The following is a 12,288-nucleotide window of genomic DNA, read 5'->3' as shown; positions in this document are numbered from 1 at the left end:
GAAAGGACTTTTGGTCGGCACCAAGGTGCTTCTGGGAAACCATTCACCACCTCAGGAGGGGGAAGCGGGGAACCATCCAAGCTGTGTACAGTAAGGATGGGATGCTGTTGACCTCAACTGAGGAGGTAATAGGGCGGTGGAAGGAGCACTTTGAGGAACTCCTAAATCCGACTAATACGCCCTCTATGGTAGAGGCAGAGCTGGAGGTTGATGGGGGATTGTCGTCAATTTCCCTGGTGGAAGTCGCTGAGGTAGTCAAACAACTCCATAGTGGCAGAGCCCCTGGGATTGATGAGGTCCGTCCAGAAATGCTGAAAGCTCTGGGTGTGGAGGGGTTGTCTTGGTTGACACGCCTCTTCAACATTGCGTGGAAGTCTGGGACAGTGCCAAAGGAGTGGCAGACCGGGGTGGTGGTTCCCCTTTTTAAAAAGGGGGACCAGAGGGTGTGTGCCAATTACAGGGGTATCACACTTCTCAGCCTCCCCGGTAAAGTCTACTCCAAGGTGCTGGAAAGGAGGGTTCGGTCGATAGTTGAACCTCAGGTTGAAGAGGAACTATGCGGATTCCGTCCTGGTCGTGGAACAACGGACCAGATCTTTACTCTCGCAAGGATCCTGGAGGGAGCCTGGGAGTATGCCCTTCCGGTCTACATGTGTTTTGTGGATCTGGAGAAGGCGTATGACCTGGTCCCCTGGGAGATACTGTGGGAGGTGCTGCGGGAGTACGGGGTGAGGGGGTCCCTTCTCAGGGCCATCCAATCTCTGTACGACCAAAGCGAGAGCTGTGTCCGGGTTCTCGGCAGTAAGTCGGACTCGTTTCAGGTGAGAGTTGGCCTCCGCCAGGGCTGCGCTTTGTCACCAATCCTGTTTGTAGTATTTATGGACAGGATATCAAGGCGTAGTCGGGGTGGAGAGGGGTTGCAGTTCAGTGGGCTGGGGATCTCATCACTGCTTTTTGCAGATGATGTGGTCCTGATGGCATCATCGGCCTGTGACCTTCAGCACTCACTGGATCGGTTCGCAGCCGAGTGTGAAGCGGCTGGGATGAGGATCAGCACCTCTAAATCGGAGGCCATGGTTCTCAGCAGGAAACCGATGGAGTGCCTTCTCCAGGTAGGGAATGAGTCCTTACCCCAAGTGAAGGAGTTCAAGTACCTTGGGGTCTTGTTCGTGAGTGAGGGGACAATGGAGCCGGAGATTGGTCGGAGAATCGGCGCAGCGGGGGCGGTATTACATTCAATTTATCGCACTGTTGTGACGAAAAGAGAGCTGAGCCAGAAGGCAAAGCTCTCAATCTACCCATCAGTTTTCGTTCTTACCCTCACCTATGGTCATGACCGATTCCGATTTAATAAAATGTTATCAGACCCATATATCAGCTCCTACACAGTCTCCAGCTGTTTTAATTATGACAGAGTAGCTGTTAAAATGCTCTACATGCGATCTGTTGCTGATTTTAATTAACACACTGTAGATGATCCGTAATCTGAACAGATTTAGTCTCTCTGATTTAGAGCTGGGCAATATATATCGATATTATATCGATATGACACTAGATGTCGTCTTAGATTTTGGATATCGTAATAACTGTTGTCTTTTCCTGGTTTTAAAGGCTGCATTACAGTAAAGTGATGTACTTTTCTGAACACACCAGACTGTTGTAGCTGTTCTATTATTTTCCTTTACCCACTTAGACATTATATCCACATTACTGATGATTATCAAAAATGTCATTGTGCAAATATTTTGTAAAAAGCACCAATAGTCAACACTACAATATTGTTGCGGTATCGATATCGAGGTATATGGTCAAAAATATTGTGCTATTTGATTTTCTCCATATCGCCCAGCCCTACTCTGACTTCTAAATGTCACTATCAGCCACACGTGTTCTGTACAGAATAAGCCTTTAAATCAGACAAATAACAGTTAAAATCCCTCCGATTCAACATCAATAAAAAGTTTATATAAAACGTCATCATGTTGAGTCGATTCTGAACCAATCAGCTGTTAGATCAGCTGAGAGGCCGGCATTTCCCAGCATGCTCTGGGTCCGCCTGAGTCTGGCAGTCGGTGAAAAGCAACTGCGCTGCCTGCTCTCAAACCTGCGGCCGCCTTGATCTCGTGAGATTATCGTTGCCCACGTGTGCATGACGTCAGAGCGAGTCGGGACTCTATACACGATGTGATTGGCCTGACAAGAGTTTGGTTTTTCCAGCTCGCAACTGAAGAGGATGTTGATCTTGTTCTGTGGGGTCTCTCAGGCCCTCACCTCCACTTCTGATTCTAATTGTTGTACACCAGGGGTAAGCCAAGGAACCCTTAACTTAAAGAGAAACAGAAACATATATTGTAACATCTATAAATGAAGTTGCATATTAAACTGGGCTCTGTGTCTCCGGACTACGGGACTATTAAACTGTGGCACAGTGAATCTTTAGCATGAACTGTGTATGTGGATGGCCTTAGTGACTACCTTACCTATGGGCCAGTTAGCAGTGGGGATTTATGTTTGCTAATAATATGTTGGAGACCCCCCGGGCTGACTCCGACGACCCCCTAGGGGCCCCGGACCCCCTGTTGAAGATCCCTGTTTTACACTATAAACTATCCTCTTTCGTGTATTCGTTGAAAGATCTCTTAACCAATGGACTTAAATAATTTACTGAGACGATGGAGTACAATCAACACTTTTTAACAATATTTTAAGATATAAGGCACATGTGGGCTCACCAACTGAGGTTTCTGACACCTCCCAAGTCAAATGAGCAACTCTCTACAGTTTAAGGTGTCTATTTATCTTCCTCCAGGCACTTGATCCTCCTTCTCCTTATCAGCTCGGGGGTGCTTCATGCATCCTGGAATGGCAGCTGTTGGTTCATTCCCCAAATGGCGTTGCCAGACACCCCGTCTCCTTGTCGTGACCTTACTGATCAAAGTCTGAACACACATTTCACTCGACTATCAGCTGTCATAAAACCTCTCATGCAAAAACACACTATCTCTGGGAGTCACACAATCTTCGAGGTAAACTTTCAACCATATGGTACCCCCTGCAATCTTGATTACCTCATCTATAGCCGCTATTAGATCAAGTAGTTACAGGAATGTATTATAGGAAATGTCCACTTCTAAGCAGTTCTACTAGCTACTCTTCCCCCAAAACTGGTTTTTCCATTTGCATTGGCACTGGCCAAGTGGCCATAGGGACTATAGGAGGGGTAAGGGAGTGGCCGTAGGGACTATAGGAGGGGTAAGGGAGTGGCAGTAGGGACTATAGGAGGGGTAAGGGAGTGGCAGTAGGGACTATAGGAGGGGTAAGGGAGTGGCCGTAGGGACTATAGGAGGGGTAAGGGAGTGGCCGTAGGGACTATAGGAGGGGTAAGGGAGTGGCAGTAGGGACTATAGGAGGGGTAAGGGAGTGGCCGTAGGGACTATAGGAGGGGTAAGGGAGTGGCAGTAGGGACTATAGGAGGGGTAAGGGAGTGGCCGTAGGGACTATAGGAGGGGTAAGGGAGTGGCGTAGGGACTATAGGAGGGGGTAAGGGAGTGGCAGTAGGGACTATAGGAGGGGGTAAGGGAGTGGCCGTAGGGACTATAGGAGGGGTAAGGGAGTGGCCGTAGGGACTATAGGAGGGGGTAAGGGAGTGGGTCAGTAGGGACTATAGGAGGGGGTAAGGGAGTGGCCGTAGGGACTATAGGAGGGGTAAGGGAGTGGCCGTAGGGACTATAGGAGGGGTAAGGGAGTGGCAGTAGGGACTATAGGAGGGGGTAAGGGAGTGGCCGTAGGGACTATAGGAGGGGGGTAAGGGAGTGGCAGTAGGGACTATAGGAGGGGTAAGGGAGTGGCCGTAGGGACTATAGGAGGGGTAAGGGAGTGGCCGTAGGGACTATAGGAGGGGGTAAGGGAGTGGCCGTAGGGACTATAGGAGGGGTAAGGGAGTGGCCGTAGGGACTATAGGAGGGGGTAAGGAGTGGCCGTAGGGACTATAGGAGGGGTAAGGGAGTGGCAGTAGGGACTATAGGAGGGGTAAGGGAGTGGCAGTAGGGACTATAGGAGGGGGTAAGGGAGTGGCCGTAGGGGACTATAGGAGGGGTAAGGGAGTGGCCGTAGGGACTATAGGAGGGGTAAGGGAGTGGCAGTAGGGACTATAGGAGGGGTAAGGGAGTGGCCGTAGGGACTATAGGAGGGGTAAGGGAGTGGCAGTAGGGACTATAGGAGGGGGTAAGGGAGTGGCCGTAGGGACTATAGGAGGGGGTAAGGGAGTGGCAGTAGGGACTATAGGAGGGGTAAGGGAGTGGCAGTAGGGACTATAGGAGGGGTAAGGGAGTGGCCGTAGGGACTATAGGAGGGGGTAAGGGAGTGGCCGTAGGGACTATAGGAGGGGGTAAGGGAGTGGCAGTAGGGACTATAGGAGGGGTAAGGGAGTGGCCGTAGGGACTATAGGAGGGGTAAGGGAGTGGCAGTAGGGACTATAGGAGGGGGTAAGGGAGTGGCCGTAGGGACTATAGGAGGGGTAAGGGAGTGGCCGTAGGGACTATAGGAGGGGGTAAGGGAGTGGCAGTAGGGACTATAGGAGGGGTAAGGGAGTGGCCGTAGGGACTATAGGAGGGGTAAGGGAGTGGCCGTAGGGACTATAGGAGGGGTAAGGGAGTGGCAGTAGGGACTATAGGAGGGGTAAGGGAGTGGCCGTAGGGACTATAGGAGGGGGTAAGGGAGTGGCCGTAGGGACTATAGGAGGGGTAAGGGAGTGGCAGTAGGGACTATAGGAGGGGTAAGGGAGTGGCCGTAGGGACTATAGGAGGGGTAAGGGAGTGGCCGTAGGGACTATAGGAGGGGTAAGGGAGTGGCAGTAGGGACTATAGGAGGGGTAAGGGAGTGGCAGTAGGGACTATAGGAGGGGTAAGGGAGTGGCAGTAGGGACTATAGGAGGGGTAAGGGAGTGGCAGTAGGGACTATAGGAGGGGTAAGGGAGTGGCCGTAGGGACTATAGGAGGGGTAAGGGAGTGGCAGTAGGGACTATAGGAGGGGGTAAGGGAGTGGCCGTAGGGGACTATAGGAGGGGTAAGGGAGTGGCAGTAGGGACTATAGGAGGGGTAAGGGAGTGGCCGTAGGGACTATAGGAGGGGTAAGGGAGTGGCAGTAGGGACTATAGGAGGGGGTAAGGGAGTGGCCGTAGGGACTATAGGAGGGGTAAGGGAGTGGCAGTAGGGACTATAGGAGGGGGTAAGGGGAGTGGCAGTAGGGACTATAGGAGGGGTAAGGGAGTGGCCGTAGGGACTATAGGAGGGGTAAGGGAGTGGCCGTAGGGACTATAGGAGGGGTAAGGGAGTGGCCGTAGGGACTATAGGAGGGGTAAGGGAGTGACGCAGGCACGATAACGGTCTTTATAACGTTAAAATCAGAAAACAAATGCACCAAAAAAAATGTATTAACTAAATACTAAATCTAATGTATAAAGCATATTCTCCCAAAGAGAAACGGGGCTCTCTCGCCTGTGTGTGTGTACCTGTGTGTATAATGTGTGTGTGTGTATATATCTGTGTGTATAATGTGTGTGTGTGTATATCTGTGTGTATAATGTGTGTGTGTATCTGTGTATCTGTGTGTATAATGTGTGTGTGTATATCTGTGTGTATAATGTGTGCGTGTGTATATCTGTGTGTATAATGTGTGCGTGTATCTGTGTGTATAATGTGCATTTGTGTGTGTGTGTGTGTGCGTGTATCTGTGTGTATAATGTGTGTGTGTGTACCTGATAAAGATAGTGAAACAAACGTGTGTGTGTGTGAGTGAGAATGGGGGGGGTTTGCTATGCATACCGCTACACCTCTTGATCATGTTGTCATAAATAAATGGTTAAAGTGTGTGTGTGTGTGTTTTATATTTGTGCTTTCTGTGGGACTACAGATGCAAGTTAGCCTAAGGCTAACTCTGGTGCAATGGGTTAAATGATTACATGAGGTTTAAATTCACACCGTCTCTCACAAATAAAATTGAAATTGTGCTTCTGTTCGTAAAACGTGTTCTTTCTTTTTTCCAGGTAGCGCAGACTGCTGACCAGGACGAGCTAGGACCATTTACCTGCAGACACACGCACACACACACACACACACACACACACACACACAGACACGTACACACACACAGACACACACACACACACACAGATAGACCCATGCATGCACACACACACACACACACACACACACACAGACCCATGCATGCACACACACACACATACATACACACACACACACATACAGACACGCACAGATAGACGCATACATACACACACACACACACACACATACAGACACGCACAGATAGACGCATACACACACACACACACACACACATACAGACACGCACACACACACACACACACACACACACACACACAGACACACACACACACGCACAGATAGACGCATACATACACACACACACACACACAGACACGCACAGATAGACGCATACACACACACGCATGCACGCAAGCAGACGCACTCACAGACACACACACGCACAGATAGACGCACACACACACACAGACGCACGCACGCAGAGACACACACACTTACACACAGAGACAGACAGAAACACACAGACAGAAACACACACACAGACAGAAACACACACGCACAGAGAGATGCATACACAAACACACATGCAAGCAGACGCACTCACACACAGACACACTCCCACACACAGACGCACGCACACAGACACACACACACACACACAGATAGATGCATACACACACACACACACATTCACAGACACACACACACAGACGCACGCACGCAGACACTCACACACACAGAGACGCACGCACGCAGACACACAGTGCGCACGCACACACACACACACACTTGCACACAGAGAGACAGAAACACACACACACAGACAGATGCATACACATAAACACACACACACACGCAGACGCACTCACACAGACACACAGCCACACGCACACAGACACACACTCACACACACTTACACACAGAGAGACAGAAACACACACACAGACAGATGCATACACACACACACACGCAGACGCACGCACACAGACACACACGCACAGATAGACGCATACACACACACACACACGCATTCACAGACACACACAGATACATACACACGCAGATAGACGCATACACACACAGAGACGCACGCACGCAGACACACACACACAGAGACGCACGCACGCAGACACTCACACAGTGCGCACGCACACACACACACACACACACACACACTTACACACACAGACAGATGCATACACACACACACACAAGCATACACACTCACACAGACACACAGACACACACACACACACACACACTTACTCTTTGCTCTACACTTTGGCAGATACACACCCGCCTCTCTCGGAGACAGTTTCTCTCAGAGTGACCTTCAGCCGCTGGGAGCTAGACGAGCGTTGTTGGACACACAGCTCTGCTCTGGTTCTGTAAGTCAGATCAGCCCAGTGTAACATACACATCTTCTCAGTTCATCAGTGACCGGGGCTACGGTGACAACCTCCTGGGAAAAAAATAAACTCTTCAACCTCGTTCTGCAGGCTTTAAGGAATGTTCTTATTTCGTTTATTTAGTTTTTATACTAAAAGGAGTTTTGATTACGTTGACAGAAAATACTCTCATAATCAAGTAACGTGAATGAAAACATGAACACATATGTAGCAGGAGCCTCCCCAACTACTGGCTACAGGAGAGAAGAAGTCCCCCCCCCACCCCCCACCCCCTAATAATCTACACCATGGGTTGTAGATTGCAGATATGTCACAGAAGCTCAACATGTGAGAGTTACACGTTTGTTTTGGGATGTTTTGTTTATTAAAAAGGGAATACAAAATGAACTGTAGAGATGTACAGCGGAGAGACAAAGCAAGCAGACACACAGCGAGCTCATGGCGTTTCTAAGCATTCCTGTTCCTACATCTACGGCTAAACTATCCGCGCCGCCTGCGTCTCGGCCAGCTCGCCAGCTACAGAGGTCTTCTGGCCGGGGTTAAAAGGTCACCTGTGGCTTCCTAGATAAATACAGAGGTGACGAGACGTCAGCGGGAACACAGCGGGGAGAAAGAGTCGAGGAAAGTGAAGGAGATTCGACGCCCAACGTCAGCATGAAGAATAAAAACATCCACAGGAAACAGAAGAAGATCGAAAAAAAAACCACGATCGTGTACGGAAAGAAGAGTTCTTCGTATTGCTCGCGTCTTATTGGACAGCTCGGTATCAGTGGCGTACCCTGATTGGATAACGGAGGACACAGAGACGGCCTCCTACACAGGAGGATTCCTGACTTTCTGAGAGTCAGATCATTTGAAGGTTAACTGCGTCTCACTCTTTTCCTCAACAAAAGGAGAGAAAATTAAACAAAAAATTAAAGCATGTCAAACATAAATATAATATAACCGTGTTATGCATATATTATAAATCAACCACATCTGGAATCGTGGGTTAGAAAATAATCTCTAAAGTTTAAAGTGCAACCTTACAAAGAAACAATTAAAGAAATACTGTGATTGGAGAGCGTATACTGTTTAACGGAGGTGGGGGGGGGGGGGGGGGGGGGGGTTTGTTATTTAGGTCTTTTATAAAATGTTTATCATCACAGCAAGAAGACACGGAAAACATTTGGCCATGTTCTCTGCTGACAGGCGACAGAGAGACGCCGATCGCTCAAGTTCCCATCAGGCTTTGCTGCCCCCGGTGGCTGAGGAGGGTAATGAATCCAGCGAGGACAGGCAGGTGGGTGGGGTGGTGGGGGCCTCAGAGTGTTGGCAGACACCCTGCGGTCAGACCCAGACGCCCCCCCAACAGGTCGCTCAGGCCGTCAGCTTCAGTCGTCCTGCAGAGAAAACCAGAGCATCAGTCAGCGGGGGGGGGACCACGCCCACTACTGCTATAGGGATGCACAATACACCGTTAAGGTGCACTATGACTTCCTGCATGGTTTCATTTCATTTTTGTCTCAAATGGTAGTCATCTCTCCTTGACCCGCTAGCTGCCTGCCCCCTGAACACACCGTGAAAAAGCCCGGTCTCGGGAGACAACACAGGGGTCGTAAACGTCAAACAAACACTAGAGGCACAGGCTGTGCACCAAAATACAACAAACCACGTTCCAGCCAATCACCGACAAGATGGTTGGGGGAGGGGGTGGGGGTTAGTGCGTCTTTTTCACTGAAATTAAGGCTGCTGCTCTAAAAACACCCCCTCGCCCAACCATCTTGTCGGTGATTGGCTGGAACGTGGTTTGTTGTATTTTGGTGGACAGCTGACACCACGCAGGAACTCATAGTGCACCTTTAAAGGACCACGCAGACATTACTGGGACTTTGTCTTATTCCCGTCTCCCCCAGAGTTAGATAAGTCCAGACATACCCTTCTCATCTCCGTGCGTGTTGTAACTGTCTTACGCCCCCAGCGCTAGCCTAGCTTAGCACAGATCCTGGAGGTAACTGGCTCCATCTAGCCTAGCTTAGCACAGATCCTGGAGGTAACCGGCTCCATCTAGCCTAGCTTAGCACAGATCCTGGAGGTAACTGGCTCCATCTAGCCTAGCTTAGCACAGATCCTGGAGGTAACTGGCTCCATCTAGCCTAGCTTAGCACAGATCCTGGAGGTAACTGGCTCCATCTAGCCTAGCTTAGCACAGATCCTGGAGGTAACTGGCTCCATCTAGCCTAGCTTAGCACAGATCCTGGAGGTAACTGGCTCCATCTAGCCTAGCTTAGCACAGATCCTGGAGGTAACTGGCTCCATCTAGCCTAGCTTAGCACAGATCCTGGAGGTAACTGGCTCCATCTAGCCTAGCTTAGCACAGATCCTGGAGGTAACCGTCTCCCGGATCACTCCGCCCAAGTAGCAGCAGTAGCAGTGCTTCGCCTTCTGAGAATATAGTTCCCAGTATGTTTACGGTTAGAAGATGGCTGTGTGTCATGTGACCTTGTTATTTGTACACGCTGTGACTCTACCAATCACAACATGTAAATAGGAACATGTTGGCGTTATTTTGTCACTTATTGGGAGCAGTAGGCTAGATGGAGCCGGTTACCTCCAGGATCTGTGCTAAGCTAGGCTAGATGGAGCCGGTTACCTCCAGGATCTGTGCTAAGCTAGGCTAGATGGAGCCAGTTACCTCCAGGATCTGTGCTAAGCTAGGCTAGATGGAGCCGGTTACCTCCAGGATCTGTGCTAAGCTAGGCTAGTTGGAGCCGGTTACCTCCAGGATCTGTGCTAAGCTAGGCTAGATGGAGCAGGTTACCTCCAGGATCTGTGCTAAGCTAGGCTAGATGGAGCCAGTTACCTCCAGGATCTGTGCTAAGCTAGGCTAGATGGAGCCGGTTACCTCCAGGATCTGTGCTAAGCTAGGCTAACGGTGGGTGCATCAGACAGAGTTACAACACGCACGGAGATGAGAAGGGTACGTCTGGACTTATCTAACTCTGGGGGATACGGGAAATAAGACAAAGTCCCAATAAGTCGCCGTGTTCCTTTAAGACCTTTTCAGAAAAGTGAGTTGGAGCAGTCCTGTTTAAACAAATACAAACAGTGTTTTCAGATTTATCTGTGTGGACATCCACATCAACAACAAATCCCACAATCCTCGGCTCAGCAGCGGGGGGGGGGGGGGGGGGGGGGGGGGGACAGGATTCATCCAGACACCAAGTTACTCACAACACCCACACACTCTGAAGTCACAAGGAAATGATTCCTGATTTCAATAACGGAAAAAATGCATAAAGACTAGAAACAGGGAGAAACGATTAGCTTAGCTCTGAGTCCGTCTCCAGTTTCCCCCTGCTTCCAGTCTTCATGCTAAGCTAGGCTAAACCAGAGTCCGTCTACAGTTTCCCCCTGCTTCCAGTCTTCATGCTAAGCTAGGCTAAACCACAGTCCGTCTACAGTTTCCCCCTGCTTCTAGTCTTCATGCTAAGCTAGACTAAACCAGAGTCCGTCTACAGTTTCCCCCTGCTTCCAGTCTTTATGCTAAGCAAGGCTAAACCAGAGTCCGTCTACAGTTTCCCACTGCTTCCAGTCTTCATGCTAAGCTAGGCTAAACCACAGTCCGTCTACAGTTTCCCCCTGCTTCCAGTCTTCATGCTAAGCAAGGCTAAACCAGAGTCCGTCTACAGTTTCCCCCTGCTTCCAGTCTTCATGCTAAGCAAGGCTAAACCAGAGTCCGTCTACAGTTTCCCCCTGCTTCCAGTCTTTATGCTAAGCTAGGCTAAACCAGTCCGTCTACAGTTTCCCTCCTGCTTCCAGTCTTTATGCTAAGCTAGGCTAAACCAGAGTCCGTCTACAGTTTCCCTCTGCTTCCAGTCTTTATGCTAAGCTAGGCTAAACCAGAGTCCGTCTACAGTTTCCCCCTGAAACGTCAGACTGTTTGCGAGACACTAGAGGTATCAATGTATAGACTTTGGGCTATTTTTCGACCATAAAATGTCAGCCCTAATTTCCTTGTGACTTGAACTTGAGCTTTGATAAGAGCGCCACTCGTTCAGGATTCAAACCGGCGGCACAGACGGAAGCTGGCGGAGCACTGTGGTTACGGGGGTGTGTGTGGGGATGGGAGGGGGGGTTTAGATGGGAGGGGGGAGGCGGGGCACCATGCCATGCTGAGCGCTTCCATGCCAAGCTATCCACCAATCAGCATCCACCCCCACCTACCTGCCCACCGTCCCCGACCAATGGGCTGCCTCTGTCTACCTGTCTGTCTGTAAACCAACCAATCAGACCACATAATCAGGATTTATTCTGTCGCTACTTTAATTCATCAGCTTTGATCACAGTTACTGGTTTCCTACATTTCCCAGAATGCCTTTTGTCAGCCTTCAAAAAAGTGAAGTTTAAGAAGTTTTTTGTCTTTGTCTGTGTGTGTACCTGTGTGTGTGTGAGAGTGTGTACCTGTGTGTGTGTGTATGTGTGTGTGTGAGAGTGTGTACCTGAGTGTGTGTGTACCTGTGTGTGTGTGTATGTCTGTACCTGTGTGTGTACCTGTGTGTGTGTACCTGTGTGTGTGTACCTGTGTTTGTGTACCTGTGTGTGTGTACCTGTGTTTGTGTACCTGTGTGTGAGTGAGTGTGTACCTGTGTGTGAGTGAGTGTGTACCTGTGTGTGAGTGAGTGTGTGTGAGTGTGTACCTGTGTGTGTGTGTACCTGTACCTGTGTACCTGTACCTGTGTGTGTGAGAGTGTGTGTGTGTGTGTGTGTGTGTGTGTGTGTGTGTGTGTGTGTGTGTGTGAGAGTGTACCTGT

The 12,288-nt window shown here is 49.8% G+C and overlaps 1 protein-coding gene across 3 annotated transcripts in view; it reads right to left on the bottom strand.

Annotated features, from left to right (window-relative positions):
• Positions 1-7,800: 7,800 nt before the first annotated feature.
• The window catches only part of kifc3 (kinesin family member C3), a 47,137-nt gene continuing 42,649 nt past the window's right edge, over positions 7,801-12,288 (bottom strand). Inside the window, exons 19-21 of one of the 3 annotated variants that reach the window (XM_078245232.1) lie at positions 12,285-12,288; positions 11,702-11,748; positions 7,801-8,877 (exon numbers count right to left, since the gene is read on the bottom strand). The exon at positions 12,285-12,288 is cut by the window's right edge and continues 126 nt beyond it. In XM_078245232.1, coding sequence (XP_078101358.1) covers positions 8,869-8,877; positions 11,702-11,748; positions 12,285-12,288 — 60 coding nt within the window. In that variant the 3' untranslated portion in view covers positions 7,801-8,868. The remainder of the gene's footprint in view (positions 8,878-11,701; positions 11,749-12,284) is intronic. The other 2 variants (XM_078245234.1, XM_078245233.1) reach the window with 2 other exon arrangements.

This window comes from Sander vitreus, unplaced genomic scaffold (assembly GCF_031162955.1).
Source record: "Sander vitreus isolate 19-12246 unplaced genomic scaffold, sanVit1 ctg421_0, whole genome shotgun sequence".
Classification (NCBI taxonomy): Eukaryota; Metazoa; Chordata; class Actinopteri; order Perciformes; family Percidae; genus Sander; species Sander vitreus.
The sequence above is the reverse complement of the archived record's forward strand: the minus strand, read 5'-3'. Positions and strand labels throughout refer to the sequence as shown.